Genomic DNA, 26,426 nt, shown 5'->3' with positions numbered 1-26,426 from the left:
GTTTACAAAGCAGTCGAATATCACGACGTTCTAAAGGAATTGCATGGTAAAATGTATGCCAATAATTAGTTTAATCATTCAACTATTCACTTGCAAAATTTCATGTCATTAAATTCAGTAATTAAAGAAAGACAATTATAATACTGACGGAGCATCGAAAACCTACATAATCCGACCAAGTTCGGATAGCTACAAAAAAGCGGCCGTGCCATATGTCTAAGAAACGTTCTTAACTTGGAAGGTTAGTATATTTATTAATATGGTACAGTTGCGTACACAAGCTTTAGGCAAAAATAAAACAATTGCATTTCTTGAATGAAAAATATTTTTTTAATAATAACGCCACTATCTACGACATTTTAGTTAAAATACGTAACGTTTATTAACGTTATTTTTAATCACGTAGTTAAGTAATTTATGTAAGTATAGTTCGGCCATTCAGAGAATGCGTTCCTGACACGTCGCGATTGAACTGACGACGTAACTTTGCAATGGCGTTGCAGTTACGATAAAAATATTTTTGCTGGTTGTTTACCGTTTTAACAATTGAGGAGCATTAAAACAACATTATTATATCAATAATCAATGAATGTAGTTACGTCGTCAGTTCAATCGCGACGTGTCAGGAACGCATTCTCTGAATGGCCGAACTATAATAATGATAAAAATATTTTTGTACACGGATATTTAAATAGAGAAGTACTTGTTAATTGAAGATTTATTTTTATCGTAGATAGTGGCATTATTATTAAAAAAATATTTTTCAATCAAGAAATACAATTGTTTTATTTTTTCCTAACGCTTGTGTACGCAACTGTACCATATTAATAAATACTAACCTACCAAGTTAAGAACGTTGCTTAGACATATGTCACGGCCGCTTTTTTGTAGCTATCCGAACTTGGTCGGATTATGTAGGGTTTCGATGCTCCGTCAGTATTATAATTGTCTTTCTTTAATTACTGAATTTAATGACATGAAATTTTGCAAGTGAATAGTTGAATGATTAAACTAATTATTGGCATACATTTTACCATGCAATTCCTTTAGAACGTCGTGATATTCGACTGCTTTGTAAACAGTGATCTATTCATGGTAAAATATCCTATAACTTTTTAATTACTAACGGAACATCATTGATACTTGGCAACATGTTGGAGACACTTACAAGGTTTGTGTAAACGTGAAAATCTAGACCCCAAACTGCATACTTTAAGAACTAAGACCTAATAAGTGTATTTTACGTTTATATTTTTATCTTTTAAACCCTACGACTTTTTCTAAATCTGTTTTTTAAACAAATATAAACAAATTCAAAACAACGTATGTAAAAATCTACAGCTCTCTATGTAAGCGCTTTATATGAAAACTAGCTAATGGCCAAACGTTCGCGTAGCGGAAACTTGAATTTCTCCGAAGTTTATGCATGCACTGATTTCATTTATACATAATCAATCATACACAAATACACACTAATTTTCGGACACATCTCTTTTCTTCTAAAGTCTATGGATTAAAAAAAGTTCCGCCAGGACAACGTTCGCCAACGTTCGCCCAGCGGAATCTGTTTTTGGTGAATTTCTCCACAATGGCTGCATACACAAATTTTTATTTACCATACACAATTATAGGACGTCTTACACTAATTATCTGCATAATTAAAATCTTTAAATTCAACAACATTCCGCTGCGCGAACGCACACGTGACTGCACGCACGCAGCTCGCAGACAGCTCGCAATCGGCTCGCGTGCTGCACATTCGCGGCACATTCGCCAGATGTGGACGCACCCTTAGACACCAATGACTGTGTTTCAGATGGCTCGTTAAACTGTAGGTCCCGGCTGTCATTGAACATCCTGGCAGTCGTTACGAGTAGTCAGAAGCCAGTAACTCTGACACCAGTCTAACCAAGGGGTATTGTGTTGCCCGGGTAACTGGGTAGAGGAGATCAGCTAGGCAGTCGCTCCTTGTAAAACTGGTATTCAGCTGAATCCGGTTAGACTGGAAGCCGACCTCAACATGATTGGGAAAAGGCTCGGAGGATGAATGATGATGATATAAATTATCCGGATTACTTTGGCTGTAACATACATTCTGGTTCATCAAACCTTACAGACAATCATGTGTTGCTAGGGAGTTTATTGCGCCACTTCTTCTGAGAATGGAGGTTTAGTAAAATAAAAAATAAACAAGTATACCTATTTTTACAAATTTTTATTTAAAAAAATAAATGAAATTGGCACAATATTTGCAACCTTCTTAAAAACTAAGAAAATACAAAACAAGTGAGAATTTTATTAAGAAATTACAATCAGAGTACGATGTGAATCAAAGAAGTGTTTTGATTACTTACTTAGGATGCGTACACAAATAAACCTTACCCGAGAAATACTTTTCAAAATAAAAACAAGTTATTTAAAGTCTTATACCGGAATATCCAAACTAATATTATAAATGCGAAAGTAACTCTTGTCTGTCTGTCTGTCTTTTCTTCACGCCTAAGCTATTGAATCGGTTTGTTTGAAAGGACAATGCTCATGAAGTATGAGAAAAAAACCCAGGCCCGGCGCAAAAGAAATGTAACTCAAAATATAGATAAAAATAAGTAATTAAATATTACATAGGGGGCATAATCGAAATCAGTGGCTATATATGTGAAATTGCTATTCCAATTTTAACATCTGCGGTAAATTGCTACGCGAGATTTTAGAGGTAACATAATGTATTAGTAAAAGGAACAGCAAACAGATACAGTTGTGGTTTAAGAGTGTACATAATGACATGTTTATGACAACTTCTCCACTATTCTTCATACTTTTACAAGATAATAGGATGATAGAACTAAAACACGATATGGATGTACTTTTCATTTTAATAATAACGCTTAAAAGTCATCGATTCTTTATTTCTAACACGACAAGATCCAAAAATGTTGCGGGATGCGCGAACTGTTCCTCATGTCCAGCCCACCCTAAGTAATGTAAAACGCTCTTGACGCGATGACGTGGGCGCTGCAGCCCAATGTCCTCCACCCATGAATACAGAAGCAGTATAGCATATCCTGATATGCCATTCCTGCCATTTTCCCTCGTATAAAGAATTTAGGTGTAAAAGAACACTGCTAAAGTGAAGTTAACCCGGTTTGGACAAGACTTGCGTCGCATCCCAAAGTCCCGAGCCGTACTTCGGTATTTATTTATCTTTTTGGAGAGGCTTATTACGCCATATTACTTGTTTGTTGTTTCAGATAGCACTTTAATTAAACTATAAGCCCCAGCTGCTCATGTTACCCCTTTAAAAATCAAATAGCAATTTCACACATATAGCCATTGATTTCGATGATGCCTCCTATGCAGTGTTTCATTACTTATTATTACCTATAATTTGAGTTACTTTTCGTTTGCGCCGGGCTTGGGTTTTTTTTGAGCATTGTCCTTTGGTATACAGGCATAGTTTGGAACTTGAGAAAGGACATAGGATAGCTTTTATTTAAAAAAATAAAATTTATTCCGGACATACAGCGCCATCTATCCCTTGAGATCGGGAACCATGTGGGTAAAACCAAAAGTCTGCCGGAAGCCACTATTCCACGCGAACGAAGTCGCGGGCAAAAGCTAGTATATAATAAGTAAGTACGCCTACACTTTAGACATTTCAATAAACTTCTATATAGATAAGAATGGAAATAATAAGTTGAGCGGTTTGTCAATGCTAGCTGATTCCCTCTTCCTCTACAGTTATATCTTCCTGTTTCACTTGCAGTGGCATCGAGTCCCTGCAACAATGTAGCACATGTTTGTGTTAATTACAAAAAACCGGTCAAGTGCGAGTCGGACTCGCGCACGAAGGGTTCCGTACCAGAGCAGAAATGAGCAATAAAATCACGTTTGTTGTATGGGAGTCCCCAAAATATTTATCTAATTCTATTTTTCAGTATTTGTTGTCATCTGTGAAAATTTCAGCTCTCTAACTATCACGGTTCATGAGATACAGCCTGGTGACAGACGGATGGACAGACAGAGGAGCGAAAACATTTGTTCTACCTAGTCAAATTGAGTAGGTATAATAATTCATACTCACGAAGGTTGAGATACGTTGGAATGGAGTGCTCTTGAATCTGTGTGCTCGTATTGCCCACTGAAAAAATATATAAATTGCTTAGTTCAAAATCATGACAAATCAAAATAGACAAAATCAAAATAGACGACATTTATGAGGTGATAACTTACTGAGTGTGCACATGTGGTGCTGGTTGAGATATAGTTGTCTGTTTGTCTCGTCGCACTATGTCATCGCGGCACGTCTCGCCAGCAGAGCTGTTTACACTGTAATAAATATAAATCAGTGTTTTATATTACCAATGCAACTTTTCTAAGTTTGTATGTACTTTCTAAGTATATCTTAGGCACCAATGGCTGATAAAAAAGGTGAAGGAAAACATCTTGAGGAAACCTGGGGCCCGATTCTCCTAATTTTACTTAAGCGCCATACGATTCCCGTTCGACTCGATTCGACTGAAATCCGATCCCGACTCGATTACGATTGAAGCGTATGTGGCATTCCGCTATTTTTTCTTTGAAATAAACGTTTTTAGCCTTTTCTGTCATTCAATAATGAATCATTTTGTCTACAAATGATTTTCGATTGCAAAATGATTGTACTGCAAACTACCGTATAGACCAAAATTACCAAAATAGCAGACCAATCGCACACCTATCAAATGTCAATCGAATACGATTGGTCTTTTATTAGTAGCAGAATGGCCGATACGGTTAAAACTGCTATTACGATCATATTGCGATTCGATTTTGACATTATTAACTTAGGAGAATCGGGCCCCTGTCCGCGCAAGAAATGTCAATTGCTTTTTTACGACCAATCGAGACTCTCTCAACAAAAACGATTACTACTGAAAAACTACAATAGCTAGATTCGAATAAAAAATACTCACGGAAAGCTAAAAGAACGTAAAATTTAATTTGATTAAAAGTATATTTCTTTAATTATTATTATAGGATGATAATAAAGTATAAAGTTGAGGATATAAAAAAAAAAAAAAAAAATCGTATATTTTTATAAGAAAAATATAGTGGTTACTGGTAACAATGTTTTTTTATTATATTAGTACAGGATATACTCTTTAAAATGATACCAATATCTTAATATAAATATTTAGTTGTCTGTTATGAAAAAATAAACAAAGTTACTGGGCCTCAGGCGACGTAAAAATGTGACAAGATGGCCGCCCGGCTAATAGCGCGCGGACACGACGAGGTTGATTTAATGAAACACGCATATTACTGTTCGGTATGTTTATTGAACAAAAAACGTTTACTTTTTTATAATTTTATTACATATACTTCTTTATTATACTAATTATGTTAAATAGAAAAAAAGAAGGCCATTATTGGTATTACAGTAAAACAAATACACTGTAAAACTGAAAAAAAAAAGCAGTAAACAAACATTATAATGCGCAAGGGCCTAAGCTCACAAGCCACATTTTTTACAGGCGCTAATCATATTTTAATCAAATCAAATAATTTTATTTCACATAGGCCTACATGGGCACTTATAGAACGTCAGAAGCTAGTGCACGGTTCGAAATTATTGGTCGTTTCCTATGGAGAAAAACCAGAAAGAATCTCAAGAAAACAAACTCTTTTAATAAAGTTTGTTTTACTCTTTTACTTTTAGTTAAACTCTTTTAAAAAAGAGTTTGTTTTACAATTCATCCATATTACAATATTTATAGATATGAGAGGACAACGAATCAATGAACATGGCTTGACCTGCGAAATGCAAAAAACTTTCAAAAAATTGAGTTTCACGAGCCAGCGTGAACATTCCCCAACAGAACCATAAACAAGTTTTATTGTACTTGCTTATGGTATTCTCTAAAACAGTGCTCAATACACAAACTTGTATTACACTGAATGCACTTCCAAATCGTCCTCGTATCCCTTTTCCGGCGAGTACACATCCAGCAACGCGCTTTTTTGATCCCAGACCGCGTTGGGAAGTGGTCGTGATCAACGTTCGGCCGGTCGTTCGTACGCGTAGACAACTGGCCTTGTCTACCCCTGTCCGCATAGAGTCGAGGTTCAGTCGTCAAGTCGATGCCTCGATGTATTTTCAGAAGGTCTTCCGCCAAAATCGTTCGGAACTGTCTATATGATATTTTCGGATTCTGCGATGAAAATATCACATAGGCATTGAAAATAGCCGTGTTGAGCAACCTGCAGAAGACCTTCTTATACCATAGCTTGTTTCTATATCGTTCCACGGGCTGAGCAGATAGTAATTGATCTTTTCTATCCATACCGGCCATGGACATATTGTAATCGAGTACGATTTTAGGCTTGTATGTGAGTCGGTTATATTCATTTTGAATCCCCGCTTGTATGTGATGGTATGTGGAGATCATGCTAACCAAATTAGCATCACGCCACACCATCGCAGACAAGTCTGAAGTGTAGCTTGCCACTACCTCACCCTGTCGTAGGTCAGTCTTGTTCAGAGTCCTGAGCGAGTCGGGTACGAATTCTCGATTTAAACGTAATGTTCCATAACAGTCAGTTTTATGTTTTTTGAGACATCGCAATAACAATGGACTGTTATAGAAATTGTCCATTACCACAGTGTGTCCTCGGTCAAGTAGTGGCTCCAACAAGTCAAACACTATTTTAGCAGTAGCGTTGGTGGGACGTGCAAAATTAACATTTGGTTGGTCAACAGTCGCGTCCTGCGGTTGGTCAGGAGTCTTGTTTATTGGGCGGTCACGCACTATGACATTTGACTGGTCAATTATCTGATCAATGGGTCGATTAACAATCTCGTCATCGGGTTGGTCAACCATCTCGTCGTCAGTAGGTAGGTCATCGGTGGGGGCAATCTCAGTGTTTTTTCCAACATACACAAAAAACTTCCAGAGATAGCCAGTCCGAGACTCACAAAGCTCGTATGTTTTGACGCCAACTTGGGCGGCTCTGGTGGCAATTTTTTGTGCAAAGCTCAATCGGCCGTGCCACTTGAGGAGACTCTCGTCAATGGCTATGTCTTGGCCAGGCATGTATAATGTGGAAAATTTCTCATTCAGGTGGTCAAGTACCGGCTGTATTTTAGACAGTCTAGTCTTGTTAGTCAAAGTCTCATTGTCGACGAAATGATATAACGATTTTAGCAGTATGAAACGATTGAACGACATGATGCGTGAAAAATACGGCATCGTCCCAAACCCGTTGAAAGAGAAGTACTTTTCTTCCTCTGGTAACGGATACAGGCCTTGCAGGACCAATACTGCTAAAAACGTAATCATTTCGCTACGATCAGTCGGAGTCCATCTATGCAGACGCGATGTCGGAAGTAGCTTGTTCTGTTCTTTTAAGCGAGCTATCTTCTGCTCTGCATAGCGGTTAGTCTCAGTACAAAGTCGGTCTATAAAACTAGTATCGAAAATTTTTGAAAAAATGTCTACAGGAGTCTTGTCTGTTATGTCAAAAGTCGGTCCCGATGACCCTGTGAAAGCCTCTCGTCGTCCAGTAAAGATCGGCTTGTCTTTCTTCCAGTCAAAAGTATAGTAATCGTTAGTAGGCATTATGTCGCGTAAAGCTTGGTCGTTAATTTCGTCTTCAGTCCGTAGCACATGTGTCTCTAGTTCAGTCATGTCGGCATCACAAGCCGGCTCAGTTGTTGCGTTGCGCATGACCGGAACAGAAATACCGTCGTTGTCGTTAAAGTGAGGGTCTAAGTCAATGTCACTGTCATTATCTTGAAGCCAATTGTCTGCGATACTGTCAAAATGTTTGTCTGTTATATCTGAAACAAATAAAACATGTATTACATGATCAATAAATCGAAAGTTTGTGAGGATGGATGAATTTTGGATTAACATGTAGGCTACTTTGTGTGGTGGCCTAGTGGGTAAAGGACCAACCTCTCAAGTATGAGGGCGCGGGTTCGATCCCAGGTCAGGCAAGTACCAATGCAACTTTTCTAAGTTTGTATGTACTTTCTAAGTATATCTTAGACACCATTGACTGTGTTTCGGATGGCACGTTAAACTGTAGGTCCCGGCTGTCATTAAACATCCTTGGCAGTCGTTACGGGTAGTCAGAAGCCAGTAAGTCCGACACCAGTCTTACCAAGGGGTATCGGGTTGCCCGGGTAACTGGGTTGAGGAGGTCAGATAGGCAGTCGCTTCTTGTAAAGCACTGGTACTCAGCTGAATCCGGTTAGACTGGAAGCAACATGATTGGGAAAAAAGGCTCGGAGGATGATGATGTAGGCTACTTGTTATCCCGGTATTACTACGGGAATGAGATTTATGTGGGTAACACCACGGAGTACAATACTTACAAGTTGACGTTCTGTGCTCAGTGCTAGGTTGCATCTTCGCTTCGACTCTTTCCCCCAGGGTGATAATATCTATTAGAAAAGAATAAAACGTATTATCATGTAACATCAGCGTGAGTGAGCCGCATGAACAATTATGTAAGCTGTTGTGTGTGTATTACTTACTAGCTTCTGCCAGCGGTTTCACCCGCATCCCGTGGGAACTACTTCCCGTACCGGGATAAAAAGTAGCCTATAGACTTCCTCGATAAATGGGCTATCTAACACTGAAATAATTTTTCAAATCGGACCAGTAGTTCCTGAGATTAGCGCGTTCAAACAAACAAACAAACTCTTCAGCTTTATAATATTAGTATAGATTCGGAAGACGATGGAGAATGATGTTGCCTCTTCCTAGGTGCCCACTCTAAACTTAACGCCGTTGAGAGTCGGCTAGGCGAACTATAGAGGGAATTCGGGACTATGTCTGCTTCTGGCGTACCCATGCTTTCGAAGTCCACCTCAGGAGGCTGAGGTTCGAGCTCGAGTTCAAGCTCAGCTGCTGGCTCGCTTTTTGCAGTAGGCTTCCCTACGCCAACTTCCGGTACCTCCACTAAAGGGCAAGCCTCACGCTTTAGGGATGGCGTCCTGCAAAATAATTTTATCATATAAATCTTATTCATATTAAGTGAACAAGAATATCGAACGCATTGATATCACTAGGAAGTAATTACCGTGTTTGTTGTTCAGCTTGTCGCATGCGACATATTCATTCTTTTTGAATTTCAACGGGCAACACGTTGATTCGGCTCTTAGTGAGCGCATTTTCTGCCCTCACATTTATTAACTCGAGACAGCAAAAATATAATAACATATGATTGTTTACATTCACTGATCTTGTTGAACTAAGATAAAAACAATAAATAGCATGTTATAATTATCGGCACGAATCTTGAGCTCTGACCTACATCTGCGCAGAAGTGATTTATTGGGTCCCTTTTGTGGTATGAAGTGAGGCGCGGGGGCGGGCTAAAGCGGTGATTGGCCCGCAGTGCATCGCGTCATAGCCGTCACTCGGGATTGGTTGTTTGCTAATAAATAACTTCTGCGCAGATGTAGATCAGAGCTTAAGATTCGTGCCGATAACTATACCAGTAATATAACCTAAAATGCAACTTTAAAAAGCATAATAAATTATATTTACGGCTGAGGTTTCTCCGGCCTATTGGACCCGCGTCCGCGTCCTCTACTGCGTCCTCTACTTGTCGATCTAAAATCAAAGTTTCTAATGTATTTCATTGCAATACATTATTCCCCTTACTTATAAAAATCTCTAATCACCTTCTTAGCAACATTTTAACTAATCACTACTTAATGTCTTAAGTAGTGATTAAATGTTAGTTCAGACATGCTTAAGCAATGTTTATAAGTAAGAATATTCTTAAACAGCCCTTGAGTATTACTTATTATTTAATTCTCGTTTATAAGTAGGGCTGTATATCTTATGCAGGTGTCTGTCTGTATTCATTCATCCATCCATCCATCCTCCTGCCCTTATCCCAATTTCATTTGTGGTCGGCGCAGCATGTTTTCTTCTTCCATACTCTTCTATCTGCCGTCATCTCACAAGTAACATTCTTTCTTACCATATCTACTTTCACACAATCCATCCATCGTTTTTTTTGGTCTTCCTCTTCCACTATATCCGTCCACGTTCATACTCATCACCTTCCTCACAACATGACTCTCATTCCTCCGCATCACATGCCCATACCACGACAGCCGGTTTCCACGCAGTTTTTCTGATACCGGCGCCACTTTCAAACTTCCTCTTATATACTCATTCCTCACTCTATCCATTCGTGTAACGCCACATATACCTCTTAACATTCTCATCTCTGCCGCATGCAATTGTCTTTCATTCGTCGCTTTTGTGGGCCAGCACTCTGATCCATACAAGACAGCAGGTCTGACCATACTCTTGTAAACCCCTTTGGCCTTACTACAAAAACTTTAACCACTGTTTTACACTTGTCTAAAAAAAATGTGGCTCCAAAATGAACCATATGTCAACGTCATAATTTGACATTTTTTTAGACAAGTCTTAAACTGACGTTAAAAAGTTTTTATGGTAAGACGGCTTAAGTTTAAGGGGAATACGAGGGTCACAAGTTGTTCCCGTTACCTGCCGCCATTTCATCCATCCTGCGTTAATTCTGTGCGTAACTGTCCGATCTATTTCGCCATCGCCCTGAATAAGCGAACCGAGGTACCGGAAATCGGAGCAAACTGGAAGAAGTGCGTTATCAAGCGCTATGGCTTCAGGACTGGAGAGGCCGCCGAAATCGCAGAACATGTATTCGGTCTTGGTTCTGCTGATTTTTAAGCCAACATTCTCCAGTCTCTGTTGCCAACTCCCCAATCTGCTCTGGATCTCAGGTCCGTCTTCACTAACCAGGACGATGTCGTCGGCAAACAGCATGCATCAGGTGTCTGTCTGTATTCTTTTTTATTTATTGTTAAGTGTGCAATAAAGAATAAGAACTACAATATGTACTTACGGCTGGCGCTCTACTTCATTTGTTTTGTCACTGTAATTTATGCACATCGCGATGGCCGATATAAAATAGTTTTTTTTTTTTTTTAGTGTACCTATATAATATCAATTTTGTATAATATAATATGTATGTAAAGTCGTGGTGGCCTAGTGGGTAAAGAACCAACCTCAAATATGAGGGCGCGGGTACGATCCCAGGTCAGGCAAGTACCAATGGATCTTTTCTAAGTTTGTATGTACTTTCTAAGTATATCTTAGACACCAATGACTGTGCTTCGGATGGCACGTTAAACTGTAGGTCCCGGCTGTCAGTGAACATCCTTGGCTGTCGTAACGGCACTCAGAAGCCAGTAAGTCTGACACCAGTCTAACCAAGGGGTATTGGGTTGCCCAGGTAACTGGGTTGAGGAGGTCAGACAGGCAGTCGCTCCTTGTGGCACACTGGTACTCAGCTGCATTCGGTTAGACTGGAAGCCGACACCAAAATAGTTAGGAAAACGGCTAGTGTTATATATTAATTAGTGCATGAATTTCTTACTTGATATCTTGACTGTCGATCTGATCTTCCGTTTCTTGAGGCACAGACACTGCTTCCATAACGCTGGAAAAGAAATATAATAATAGTGAATAAATAAAAAAGTAACTAATGGACAAGTTTTTTTCCTTTTCTCTTAAACACAAATAATTGAATTTTGAGCATAAAGTTTACATACACGTGACGCCACGAAACTTCTTTTTTATTTTCTTTACAACGCTAAAAATCATCAAATGAACCCTCCCGCTGTGGGTTAGCAGCGGTGAGGTAGTGTCAGACTTTTACTGACTAAAAACCGTCGTGTTCCGTCGTAAGCCGCGTTATGCACCAGCGCCGCGGTAACTCTCGCGAACAATCCCGCAGCCCCGGCAGGCCGTTACGAGCCTCCACTCTCTCTCAATATTTAACGCCTTTTATCCGAGTGAATTTGTAATGTTTTGTTAAAATAAAAAAATACTTCTCCAATATTTTTCGTGATAGTCAACATGGCTAGAAAGAATATTACTTGTGAGATGACGCCAGATAGAAGAGTATGGTAGAAGAAAATATGATCACAAATAATAAATTGGGATAGTTATGGGCGGTTAACCCCCTGGTAAGTTATTAATTAACTTGTGTTATGGGTGCTAAAACAACTGATAAACTACATATAGCTACATATATACATATTTATAAATACATATTGTAACACCCAGACCACGGCCAACAAGCATGCTCATCACACAAATGTCGACCGAACCGGGAATCGACCCCGGGACCGCAGGTTCGGCAGTCCGGCATGGTGACCATAGCGCCGTCGAGGTCGTCAGATGACTGATGGTCATCCGAGATGGATGAATATATCATCATCCTCCACCGAGCCTTTTCCCAACTATGTTGGGGTCGGCTTCCAGTCTAACCGCAAGTAGCTGAATACCAGTGCTTTACAAGGAGCGACTGCCCTATCTGACCTCCTCAACCCAGTTACCCTCGCAACCCAATACCCCTTGGTTAGACTGGTGTCAGACTTACTGGCTTCTGACTACTCGTAACGACTGCCAAGGATGTTCAATGACAGCTGGGAGCTACAGTTTAACGAGCAGATGGATGAATGTATACTTACGTATCATAAGTTATATTAACATCATCTGGTTCTTCCTTAATAAATATTTGTTCTTCTTCGCTGTCCTCAAGAGGGCTGAAAACAAAAAAAAAATATTTTTCAAAAACGTATCTCACTATACTCCATTTGAGTATAGGACATTGATTAAAAGGATCTTTGTGTACCTATTTAAAAAATCATCTATACTAATATTATAAAGCTGAAGAGTTTGTTTGTTTGAACGCGCTAATCTCAGGAACTACTGGTCCGATTTGAACAATTCTTTCGGTGTTAGATAGCCCGTTTATCGAGGAAGGCTATAGGCTACTTTTTATCCCGGTACGGGAAGTAGTTCCCACGGGATGCGGGTGAAACCGCTGGCAGAAGCTAGTCTTTCATAAAATAAACTATTTCTTAAAATAATGATTCAATCGATTAATTAATTGTATTTGCATTGATATTTTGAAGCATTAAACTTAAAAAACTGCCAAGTGCGAGTCGGACTCTAGAACATACAGTGAAAGTACTAATATGGGGATCTATTATCGAGAGATAGTTAAATACTAATACTCACTTAGGTTCTAAGGTGGGTTTCGTAGCAACGTACACATCCGGTTCATGTCTGGAAATTATAAAATATTCCTTTATCTGTAGGCTACTTTTTATCCGCGTGCGCAGAGTAAGGAATTACTTTGAGTTGATTTATGTACTATCTATATTGTTTTCTGTACTAATATAATAAAGAGAAAACATTGTTTTGTTTGTTTGTAGCAAAAACGCTCTGAAACTACAGAACCGAATTAAAAAATTCTCTCACTGTTGGGAACCTACACTCTTCCCGAGTAACATAGGTTATATTTTATCCCGGTGCGGGCAGTAGTTCCCACGGGACGCGAGTGAAACCGCGGGATATCAGCTAGTAGTTAGTAATATACAGTTGCTACTCACAATGCTTCTTCTATCTGTTCGTCCTCATTTACGTCGTCATATTCACTGAAATAAAAAAATATACAAATTGGATAATGAATGGAGAAATCAGAGGTTTTATGAGCATAGATACCTTAAGACGCTGACAACAAAACAAAATACGTCAGAAAGAGAAAATTGATGACGGTACTTCACTTTCGAAACATTTTACACATTTAAAAAATAATAAAATTAAAATAAAATTTGAGTAGTCAAAAATAACCATCAAATATAGGTAGTCTGTTTTTTAATCTCGTAGACTAAATTACAATCCCACCAATTACCAATTTGACACTTGCAAAATGTCAAACTTACAAATAATGTTGCTAGCTTTTTTGTGCAGTGTTGTACTTACGATACCGGTTTGTTGAATCGTAACTTTTTATCTATAACTAGCTTTTGCCCGCGACTTCGTTCGCGTGGAATAGTGACTTCCGGCAGATTTGTGTGTAATGACACCATTGCGCGATTAACGCCATCTATCTACGGAGCATAGGAACAGCTCGACATTTGACCAATAGATGGCACTGTATGTCCGTAATAAATTTTATTTTTTATTTTTATTTTTTGTAATAAAAACTATCCTATGTCCTTTCTCAAGTTTCAAACTACAATGTCTGTACCAAATTTCACACAAATCGGTTCAGTAGTTTAGGCGTGAAGAAAAGACAGACAGACAGACAGAAAGACAGACAGACAGAAAGACAGACAGACAGACAGACAGAGTTACTTTCGCATTTATAATATTAGTTTGGATAGACGAATTTAATATTCATTCAAAGTTTTATATTTAATGTTCACGTACGTACACACGGCTGCACGACGTGCTACAAACTGCCAGGGATATCTGACCACGCAACGCCATGCGTAATCATCAAGAATAAGCCCATTATTTCAGGATAACTTATTGTAAAAAACGATACTTGATTTTATTAACACTAAGTTTCGGTCGTGCCACATCACTATTTAAGAATTTGCAATAAACTGTTCACACTCGTAATGTCAGTTTAGTCTACGAGATTAAAAAACAGACTATAAGTTCTGTATTTAAAAAATAAAATGGCGTCCACAGCCAATTTCGGCCACGGCGGCTGTTCTCATTTAAGGAGATCAGCCAGCTGCGCAGGACATATTATAGTGCACTATTCCTTCACTCTCATAACCCGATGGGACCGCAATCCGACACCACCGGAGAGAGATCAGGCGCAGGACCGACATTTACGTGCTCTCCGATGCACGGGTGAATCAATCACCAACTTCCAGACTACGGGCTGCTTTGTGAAAGTTTAAGGAAACCCAGACCAAGAGGGTGGATGGTGTCAAAGATGAGGAGGATGCCAATTTCTGGTTGGTCGACTTCCTGGTGAGATCGATGGACGATCGATGTAGCTTCACCTTATGATCGATTGATACTCGCGGCTGCTACTTTGCCACGGGCTCGATGATACAAAGTCAGTGTTCACAAGTTCCTCACCTCTCGTGTTCAGTTCTAGGTCGTTTCCTGGGCGGGTCTTCGTCAGCGGCGTGAGTGTCAGCCTCCTCGCTAAGTATGTCAAGCACGTCGGGCTCCGAGACGCCGGTGGCGACGGCCGCGCGCTGCCTGACCCTGCTCAGCGGAGACCAGTCCGTCTCCGGGTGCAAGCTCTTCAACTGTTCGTACTCGCGCTCCAAGAAGTGGTATACCCTCGCTATTATTGATCTCACTTGCTTCTGTGAAAATATTTGTTTCATTGTCCCTATGTCCGTATTCAAATTTTATTTGTAGTCGGCGCAGCACGTTTTCTTCTTCCATACTCTTCTGTCTGCCGTCATCTCACAAGCAACATTATTACCAACCATATCGACTTGCACATAATCCATCCATCGTTTCTTTTGCGGTTCCTTCCTCTACATCCCTCCACATTCATGCTTAAAATCTATCCTACAATATGGTCTTCATTCTTCCGCAAAAATATTCGTTTATTAAATTACCTACTTATATTATTTTACAGCACTCGAACTATATTTCGTGCCGCCAAAGTTTGGCGTGAATCAAATGTAAGATTGCACGCTCATGCTAAGCCAAGCTTAAGTGGTTATTAAAATTTTTTTTTAAGAAAATCGTGAATTCAATCAAAGTTTTTAGTCGGTCTTACACCGAACAAATAGTTGATAGTTGTTGTTACATGTGTACTTGCATTCATCTTCATACTGATTTATGAGTCCAAACTAACTGTCGGCCGACTAAGAGCGCTGCTTCATTGGGACGCCATGGTGACCTCGCCAGTGGCGCAGGCCTGGCTACTTCTGGCATCCAAAGGTCGCCAAGTCGAGTGGCCATGGCGTCTCGATAGTCAATTGTTTACGTCGTCGCTGAAGAAATCGTACGCTGACTGGCGACCACACTGGCGACTGAGTGAGCGAGGTGCACTTTACTGTGTACATTATAGTGGCAACGTCGCCGAGCTGCCACAGTAGCCAGTAGGGAACTGTAGCTCGTGGCCACGCTTCCAATTTGGCGACGTTGTCAAGCCGCCGCCAAGTCAGTTAGTTTCCATACATTTCAATAGTAACTGTTTGGATACGTAGCCGGCGACGTCGTCATGGCGTCTTAGTGAGGCAGAGCTCTATAGGATTGTGGTTCTATAGCTACTGAAAAAGGTACTTACATGTCGAGTCTGTGTTGCTAGGAAGGAGTCGGGAAGCACCGTGCAGCACTTCGGACAAACCTGCGGTTTTATCTCCTCTGGCTGGATCTGTGAACCATATGTATATCGGGTTTGTCGTACCTCTCATTAAATCCTATCATATGTATACTTTATGATATTCTATGGCGAATTGGAAAAAAATAACCTAATCCATTCAGTTGTTTAGCCACAGGAGTCATTTTTCGTTTTCCTAATTTACAACATCATGTGCAAAGCAGAGATAAAGTTAGGAGTATCGAATGTTTTGACCAGTTGTAGGTACTTACATAATTGAGTGGCATTTCTTCTTTTTCCGTTCCCGCTCCCTTTTCAATTGTTGCTCTGTTTCTCGTCCTCTTCGGTGGCTCAATTTCAAGTAACCGTTGTTCATTCGCTTGTACAACCTTCATCGTCATTTGCGCATTATGTTGGGTAGCGGCTGTAAGAGAAGGCAAGTTAGGGGGCCCGATTCTCCTAAGTTAATAATGTCAAAATTGAATAGAAATTGAATCGCAATAGCAGTTGTTTTTAACCATATCGGGCATTCTGCTACTAATATAAGACCAATCGTATTCCAACGACATTCGATTGGTTTGCGACTGGTCTGCTATTTGTGATTTTGGTCTATACGGTAGTTTGCTCTACAATCATATTGCAATCGTAAATCATTTGCAGACAAAATGAGAAAAGGATAAAATCGTTTATTTAAAAGAAAAAATAGCGGAATGCCACATACGCTTCAATCGTAATCGAGTCGTGATTGGATCTCAGTCGGATGTGAATCGTATGTCGCTTAAGTAAAATAGCGGAATCCTGCCTAAGGTCTCCCCACATTTATAGACGCGGAATCGGCTTAAGCCGAGTGCGTGTCACTAGACTGCTCGACTTATAAAGAACAATGTCAGACGTCCATAGTAAATTCAAATTCAAATATTTATTTGCTAGAATATGGTACATAAGGTGTTACAATAAATTTGTTTCAGCATATCCTGCCATAACATGGCGTGTGTTTGGGCGGTAAATGAAACCGACCTTTTGTGATTTAACGCTTGTATTTTGACAACAATTACAAAAAGAACAATATTTCGTAATATGATGATGCGTTTCGTTCGAGGGAAAAAAATGGCAGTTCAGTTCACCGGAACCCCCCCGCACACGTCGCCCCGCGTAGCCGTTCCGTTTCACGGGTTGCGTTCCGGCGTAGACAGCGTGCAAATGTCAAAATAAGCGTTATAAATGTCTTAATCTAGGTCTTGTCAAAAGAATCTATTGTCTTGTCATCTAAATAGTCCATAATGGCTATTTTTGTATTAATAAATTGAAAAGTTTTTTTTTAAATATTGTGAGCGGTAATTCTTGCCAGCTATTTGATAATAATAATTGACATGCAGTAAACATTTTTCTTAAATAATTCTAGTTTTATCGGTGGCAGCTGAAGTCTATTTTTATGGCGTGATCGGCTATTTGGCCTTTCCATGTTCTCTTTAACCACTCAAGCGTCCAAGCCGCGCAGTGATTCTCGGCCCACCTGTCCGCGCATGAAATGTCAATTGCTTTTTTACGACCAAGCGAGACTCTCTCAACAAAAACGATTACTACTGAAAAACTACAATAGCTAGATTCGAATAAAAAATACTCACGGAAAGCTAAAATAATGTAAAAGGATGATGGGCAATTTTGTATGAACCCTGGCCTGATAACCAATAAAGTTCTAATGTATATTATATTATTGCTTATACCCTACAGTTACTGAAATAAAACAGTTCATGTCAAGAATCGATCGGAAATAAGTACAGTCGGGCAGAAAAGAGTTATACCTTTTGCACCTATTTTTTTTAGTTAAAATAAATCTATAGTAGAAAAATTCATTGTATGATGTATTTTCGTCAACTTATCACTTATTGAAATAAGCCTAGGGTACACTATCAATAAAAATCGGTCTTAACTAGGCATAATTGTTTTAATAGCAAAACAAAACATTAAAACTTTTACTTCTACCACCGTATACTATTTCCATTATTGGAGATAGCATTTCCTCGTTCTGCGGCACCAGGATAGTCGGCCCTGGGTTGTCGAATTATTAGAAAAGTAGCGACCCACCCCAGCTTCGCGCGGGAAAACGGTATTTCCTCACTATTTAACTGATGTTATTACACATACAAACCTTCCTCTTCAGTCACTCTATCTTTGAATATAATAATATATTATACCTAACCTAACCTAAACTCCTAGCTTTGTCCACATGGATGATACAAATGGGGCGAAATAGCCGCAAAACGCTTCGAGAAAAGGATGGTACGGCTGTGCCCGCTTGGCTCAGACTTGACTGGGGCACTGTTGTGCCCCCAGATATTAAAAAACCGTATCAAAATCCGTTGCGTAGTTTGGAAGAGTTAAGCTTTCAAAGGGACATAGGGATAAAATGACTGAAAAAGCGACTTTGTTTTATACTATTTAGTGATACACAAATAGTAGATAACCAAACGGGTGGTCAGGACCGCAAGGATACATGAGGGGTTCACTCAGTAGAATAAAGTTATTTAAGTTGTTTGTCAGCTTTCACAGAGCTCTCATCATATGGCACATCAGGCTTGTTAGCCAGGACAGTGGACAGTCATTGGTGATGATAAATTGATGCCAGCACACCTCCAATTCCACAGGATTGTATTTCAAAGCAAGATGTATTATCCTGGCCATTAGATGATGTCTGTGCAATTGCTTAACTGAGCTGATTTGAAAAATCTTTCAGTGGTGGAAAAGCTACTTACGTTATTTTTAATAAGAAGATAGGGTTTCTTTATATAACATACGTGCCAAAGTGGTTTAATTCCATAGGCAGTCGTAGGCAGCAGGTAACAGGACTGATATCTTTTTACCCCTGTGGTTAAAAATGTTCCAACCATAACAAAAATTGAAGTTAATGAATTGAAGGAACATCGGAATACGTACACCTTACTTTGTGAATACTGTTATTTTTTTTTAATGGACACATGCACCTTCTGTTCACTTCCTGACTGATATTGACAATAATATAATGCACTGCTCCCAAACTAAATGTAGTGGTTAAAATCCATAGCTGTCCTACGCTATCACGTCTCATATCTTCGTTCTCCGGTGGTTTACAATTTTGCCCATAATAAAAAATGAAGCTTAGGATATAAGCTATCATTTGATATACAAACCGTTTTCATTGGTTATGCCGGTTAGATTCACCAGAACGGCGAAATACGTACACCATACGTTGTAAATACTACCTGCTAATTTTTTATTTTTTTCAATAAAATTGGAAAATATGAGCACAGACACCTTCTGTGACTCGTACTGACAATTATTGACAATAATAATGCACTTAAACATCCGTTCCATACAAAATATGTAGTGTTTCAAGCCCATATGCTATCCTATGCTATCAAGTGTCATATCTTCGTTCTCCGGTGGCTTACAATGTTTTGCCCATAATAAAAAATGAAGCTTAGGGTATAAGCTATCATTTGATATATAAACGGTTTTCATTGGTTTTGCCGGTTAGACTCACCAGAACGGCGAATTACGTACACTATACGTTGTAAATACTACCTGCTAAATAATCTTTTTTTTTTTTCAATAAAATTGGAAAATATGGGTACAGACACCTTCTGTGACTCATTCTGATAATTATTGTCAATAATAATGCACTTAAACATCCCTCCCATACTCAATGAAGTGGTTCAAGTCCATGGGCTGTCCTATGCTATCAGGTGTTGAATCTTCGTTCTCCGGTGGTTTACAATGTTTTGCCCATAATAAAAAATGAAGCTTAGGGTATAAGCTATCATTTGATATGCGAATGGTTTTTATTGGATATACCGGCCAATTTTACCCATCATCCTTTAATTTGAATAAAAGTAATTACTTTAATTAATATTATAGGATGATAATAAAGTATAAAGTTGAGGATATCAAAAAAAATATCGTAATTTTTTTTTATTCCGAGTTTTATAAGAAAAATATAGTGATTACTGGTAATGGTGGTACTGGTGTTTTTTTTATTATATTAGTACAGGATATACTCTTTAAAATGATACCAATATCTTAATATAAGTAATTAGTTTTCTGTCATGAAAAAATAAACAAAGTTAAGTGTTTCTCAAGCGGTCACTGGGCCTCGGGCGACGTAAAAATGTGACAAGATGGCCGCCCGGCTAATAGCGTGTTCACACGACGACGTTGTTTTAATGAAACACGCATATTACTGTTCGGTATGTTTATAGAGCAAACATGTTTACTTTTATATAATTTTATTACATATAATTTTTTATTATGTTAAATAGAAAAAAAGAAAGCGGTTATTGGTATTACAGTAAAATAAATACACTGTAAAACTGTAATTTTAGGTATTTTTCTATCTTTGATATTGAAAAACGAAAACTAAATAAACATGCCGTCACCTATAAGTAGATACATAAACAAAGCCAAAAGCCACAAAACATTCCCAAATTGATCATAAAACGCTCCGTGTGAACAAACCATTATTTACGTTGTAAGTAGAACAGTCCAAGGGGAGTCGGCTCACCAACACTAAAATCATGAATAACGTCTTAACATTTTAATCATTATAGACCCCATCTCAATGTATTTCGTTTGTAAATGGCCATTAACGTGCTAATAGTGAACGATTCTCGTATATTTTGCATTTATTTAACAAAAATAACCAATTAGAATACACTGTAAACAATAGAAAAGTATCAAACGATGATCGTGTAGTGATCGTATAACTTTTCCACCTAAATTATACTATGTAAACGTTTTGAAATTGTCGTAATAATACATATTTCGTAAAGGAAATTTCTTCACGTTTATTTTGATATAAAATAACAATCTAAATAAGGTATAAATCAAGAAACTTACCACATTTTTGTCAAGAGCTCCATACACAAAAAAGTCACTTGTCAAAAACGACGAACTGTCACTTCAATATATTTTTTTATAAATTTAATGTTGCCATTGCACAGAAAAAATCACAACTCACGGATGACAAATTTAATAACGCGCCATCTAGTATCAATCAACTATATTAATACCACCTGGCTATAGCGCTGTACACGTTTAAACCGAACGATGTCGTTCGGATACTGTAGTCACCATGGATGCTTAAGGCAAGAATTTTTTTGGTGACTGTTATCACCTCGGACGCTTGAGTGGTTAAATAAGTTGTAGTTCCTTTTTACAAAAATATATATTTCGAAGATATATAAACATGGTAAAGGTAGAATTTTATACTTTTGGAATAGTGGCCTACAGCTATCTAGAAAATGAGCTCCACAAATTGCTCGAATACATTTTTTTTGAGCTTTAAAGACTGTCAAAGTCGACTGAATTGCCCCATATCTAACTTAACTTAACTTAAGTAACTTAGGCTCAATAAAAATATTTCATGTACAGTGAAAATTCTTACAGTTTTTTGTGTAGTTTAATGTCAGAAGCTTTTCTATGTTTTCCACTTTTGCATTGAACTTCTCAAAACCAAATTATTCAGACATTGTAAATTAGAGGTTATTTATTTTAACAGAGTAAATTAAACAAAAAATATACAGTAATCAAATAGTTTTAGATAACAATTACATATTTTATAAGAAGTTAGTATTTTATATTTAAATTGTTGTAGTAAAGAACTTTGTGTCCGTGAGAATTTAGTTTTAAAAGTTGATTGGGCCGAAACTTGACATTGTTCTTTATTTAAATACTAGCTTTTGCCCGCGACTTCGTTCGCGTGGAATAGTGATTTCCGGTAGATTTTGGTTCTACCCACATAGTTCCCGGTCTTTGTTATTTATTATTCTTTATTTATCGTTATTCTTTTGACCAATAAATGGCGCAATGTATAGGAGTTAGAGTGTTTTTGTAATAAAAACTATCCTATGTCCTTTTTCAAGTTCCAAACTTTGACTGTACTAAATTTCACACAAATCGGTTCAGGTGCTTAGGCGTGAAGAAAAGATAGACAGACTGACAGACAGACAGAGTTGTTTTCGTATTTATAATATTAGTTTGGATGGATTTAAATATTAATATCGATCGACTGCAGGCAGTCGGCAGCTATAGTTATCGGCACGGATATTGAGCCCTGACCTTCTCCTGTGCAGAAGCGATTTATTGGTTTATTGCCTTATGTGTACAGTGCGCAAAGCGATCCCCAGTCTTCCGCCGAGAGCTCAATATCCGTGCCGGTAACTATAGCATTCAAAACGTACCTTTGCATGGATCTTCAGTATCTTCAGCCTGGACGTAATCTGGCTTTTTCGTCCGCGGCCTTAATCTATGTGCCGGTTTTATTTTATTCTGACGAGGCGACGGTTTGTCCTAAGGGCAAACAGTATACCTACTTGTTAGTACGTACTCGGTGGACATTACAATATTCAAGTTTGCGACTGATTATGTCAAAGTCAAATGTTTTTATTTCAAACTAGCTTCCGCCCAAGGTTTCCAAGAGAACTCTTCAAAACTCCGGCATAAAAACTATCCCATGTTCTTTCTCAAGGTCAACTCTCATCTCTGTAGCAAAGGACGATGGGCGTTTTGGTACCCTGTCCAACAGTGTTGATTCTAGTACCATTGCGTAGGTCTTGGCAAGCCAAAAAATGTTTACTATGACGACTAGTCCCAATTCCTTGTCCATTTCGCGTGACATCGACTAATAGAATGTATAATGTTCATAAATCATCAACGTAGATGTAGTTCTTAAATCCAACTGTATTGAATAAAAACTGGTAAAGTAACAAAAAAACAAGAATTTGGCCTTCTTAGAATGTTTGCCTGCCCACTGCTTTGAAAAAAGTCTGTGCGCAAACCTTTGCAGTTCACGCAGAATATAGCTTATGTATTTGATGAAAGTCTTTCAGTATTTACAATCAATTAATGTTTAATGATTATCGTGTTTTAATAACAGGTTTTTTTTTATTTCATATAATGTGTAGGTACATGGAAGCCAGTATGTTTAAAGATAGTATGTAACTAAAATGATTAGTTGTGTTTTCAGAAATGTTTTGAACTGTTGTCAAATCAGATGACGATTGTGTTTCCGTAGTATGACTCCATAGACTATTACAACCTTTAGATTATAATAGAGTGTATCTCAAACAATTTAAGATGTCTATTAACTGAGTTTAAAATTATTATACTGACGACATATGCCTCTTAATGAATTTGCATATATGGATGACATACTTGTTTCTATGTCGATTTAATTTTTGTCGTTACTCGGATCGGACAGCTAATTGAGGCAAGCCCCATAGTTTTTATTATTGTTCACGTAAATACCTTTCTAATGATATATCATACGTTACTGTTGGAGCGGGTACCAAATCCCATACAAAGTGCCCATTGTCCTTTTATTAAAATCAGTTCAGTGGTTTAGACGTGAAAGCGTAACAGACAGACAGAGTTACTTTCGCATTTATAATATTAGTAGGGATAAGCCTTTGCAGGCTCCTATGAAACGTCACACTAGTTGCACGGTTCCAAAAAGTTTATCTCGTGGAGAAGAGCCGGCAACAAACTCCGTGTCCGAATAAGCTTCAGATCGAGATTTGAACCTAACCTAACCAAGGGGTATTAGTATAGGGGTAAGGGTTGCCCGGGTAACTGGGTTGGGGAGGTCCATAAAGTAAATAACCACTAGAGAGCGCACTCGCCAATTTCTGGCCAATGGCCGCCCAGCAAGGGATGGCTCTCTTTCAATAAAAAAATATCGATAAAATGTATTTCATCGTAGTAATACATACTGAATAAAAAACGTATAAGAATCTATATAAATTAAAATGAATTGTTGTTCGTTAGTCTGATTAAAACTCGAGAACGGCTGGGCCGATTGAGCTGATTTTGGTTTTAAAATTTTTGTCGTAGTCCAGGGTAGGTCTAAACGGTGAGCAAATAAGGAAAAGGTGGTACGAAGTTCGCCGGCAGCTAGTATTTAATAAAAATCAGTCTATTACAAAAGAGAACTCCGTACAAGACAATTATTGATTCTTAAAATATATTAATTTAGTATAAGTTTTTCGAGTTAATGTCTCAGGTGATTATAAAAAGATTAAAAAAAGTCGGGGGTGAAGTGCCTTGAGCAACAACGCTGTATAAAAGGACCATGGGCAAAAATGTATGAAGCCTGGGCTCACCCACCAACAGAGATGAGACCACTTTGAATATACTTGTAAATCGCTGAGTTGAGATTATTACACATTACAATAAATTCGTTTGGTGGGGGGTTTGCATTTTTAGAATGAATGCAAGATCGGTCAGTGGGTCGTCTTAGGGGCGGAGGATCTATATATCTATCTATACCTATCCACGCCTCCCGCGCACTATTCTCGTACCTAGTCATACTTTTGAATTGGTAACTCGCTACGCTATGATTTCCGCCTTTTTACGAAAAGGTCAAATAAAAAAAAAAACAAAATTTCTTCTTCACGTACCGTGTGCCTCGGTGGACGACCACCACTTTCATTGAGGGCATGCCGGAATTGCCCGCATTCCCGTAACCGCTGTGTGGCGGCTTGCATTGTTGCTCGGCTAGGTGTAGGGATTTTTGGGAATCGTATGGCGTATTGGCGACAGGCTTCCAAAACATTGTCATCACACCTAGCAACCATTCGCACCATTTCCGTGTACTCGACATTTGAATATTTATACGCCATACTGTAAAGATAATTACGTTTTCGAACTACCGAATTTCGCTACGACGACGCACGCGGGTGTATAAAATTGGTATAAAACTACTGCTGAGCACAGAACACATATACCCTGACGGTAGAGAGTATATAATCACTACGTTTGACGGGTGCTGAGTGCTGGTACAACTGACAAGTAAACAATACCTAAACCGGGTGTGTTCCGAAACTAACCTCAGTTTGCTCACCACTGCTCGTACATCATCATCGTCACACTAGTTTGCCTTATAATTAGATAAATATAAGATATTTTGTTGTATTACTACAATAGAATACATAATTGTTTTATACGACTGCCTATCTGACCTCCTCAACCCAGTTACTCGGGCAACCCAATACCCTAGCTAGGCAAAGCCATGGAGATGGGAGCATAGCAGTGAAATCCTTGACGAGGTGTTCAATCTGTCTGTGGGTCTGTGGTCTGTGCTCATAGATGTAATATACTAAACAAGATTGCGCACGCTCAAAATATATATTTACGAAAATGAACTCTATTCTAACGCAATGAGGTACTAAATTGGTTGCATAATAAACAGAGGCAAATCCGAGCCGAGAGGGATAGTTAGAACGGAGGCCGTTTGTCTCTTTCTAACACCTTGCCAGCATAAAAAAATGTTGTGATCAACAGTTTTGTCTTCCCAAAAAACAATTGGATCACTTATATTTTTATCTTATTTTAACAATTGTAAGTCAACAAATTAATAAAAATCGCATTAATTTATTCGTATTTATTCTTAAAACATAAACAACATAAATTTTTATTTTGCTTTTTTTTATTTTCTAGCTAGCCCTGAACATTTTTGGCGCGTAATCAGCATTTAAAATTGTATTTATATTTTTTGTATTAAATCAATTTAAACTATTAAAATGGTGAAAAAGTGTTGCGTTTATACTTGTAAAACTGAATCCTATGGTGGTTGCAATATATCGTTCCACAGGTTAGCTAATAATAACATTTTCGTAAATCAAACAACTAGGGTGCCCATGAATTCTTGTAATGAGTCAAAATTTGGGTGATGGATATTAAAACTGTTGTACTATTGTTATAGCTTCCCAAAAAATGAAGAAAGGCGACATAAACGGCTCAGCAGTCTATATGTTAAGCAAAAATACAAAAAAAAACAGTCTTCACTTCGAATCTCCCTGCTTTTATACTGCTAATTCCCGCTAATTATTAAAAGCCTATATTAGTATTTTAAGGTCACAAACTGCGTAAGTTAAAATTTCAATACCAATCTGTGTTTAATAATCTTAGCAAATTCGGATTTGTCTCACATAGCTTAATCTCATAGTCACCCTATTAGAAAGGGACAGACGGCCTCGGTACTAACTGTTTCACTCGGCTCGTTTTTTGGGTAAAGATGCGCAGTCCTGTTTACTAATATTATGTCTATGTCTGTGGTAGACATGGGAAAAACATATCATTGAAAAGAAAAGATTGATATATATCTTTTGATCACTGGGATATGTATCACTCTTTTGTATCTCTATATCCTTTCGAATCCGCGAGTGACATTGTACTGTTGCTCAGAGTGACTCGCTTCGTTCAATTCAATCCAATGTATCACTAAATCAGTACGAACT

The 26,426-nt window shown here is 38.3% G+C and overlaps 2 protein-coding genes across 2 annotated transcripts in view; one reads left to right on the top strand and one right to left on the bottom strand.

Annotated features, from left to right (window-relative positions):
• Positions 1-3,712: 3,712 nt before the first annotated feature.
• LOC124643893 lies at positions 3,713-24,891 on the bottom strand. Its single transcript, XM_047183020.1, has 16 exons — positions 24,588-24,891; positions 22,371-22,479; positions 16,428-16,579; positions 16,123-16,209; positions 14,949-15,184; positions 13,457-13,501; positions 13,083-13,130; positions 12,530-12,604; positions 11,431-11,493; positions 9,540-9,605; positions 8,838-8,983; positions 8,360-8,428; positions 6,013-7,819; positions 4,231-4,326; positions 4,082-4,138; positions 3,713-3,776 (listed from the first exon to the last, which is right to left on the bottom strand). The coding sequence occupies exons 1-16, from the start codon at positions 24,807-24,809 to the stop codon at positions 3,713-3,715; spliced, it is 3,342 nt and encodes a 1,113-aa protein (XP_047038976.1). The 5' UTR covers positions 24,810-24,891.
• LOC124644164 (zinc finger protein 287-like) overlaps positions 15,022-26,426 on the top strand; it is a 29,541-nt gene continuing 18,136 nt past the window's right edge. The window contains exon 1 of the mRNA XM_047183413.1: positions 15,022-15,151. The gene's annotated coding sequence lies outside the window, so the exon portion shown is untranslated. The remainder of the gene's footprint in view (positions 15,152-26,426) is intronic.

Source organism: Helicoverpa zea, chromosome 29, assembly GCF_022581195.2.
Source record: "Helicoverpa zea isolate HzStark_Cry1AcR chromosome 29, ilHelZeax1.1, whole genome shotgun sequence".
In the NCBI taxonomy this organism is placed as follows: Eukaryota; Metazoa; Arthropoda; class Insecta; order Lepidoptera; family Noctuidae; genus Helicoverpa; species Helicoverpa zea.
Note: the sequence above shows the minus strand (reverse complement) of the source record. Positions and strands in the feature narration are given on the sequence as shown.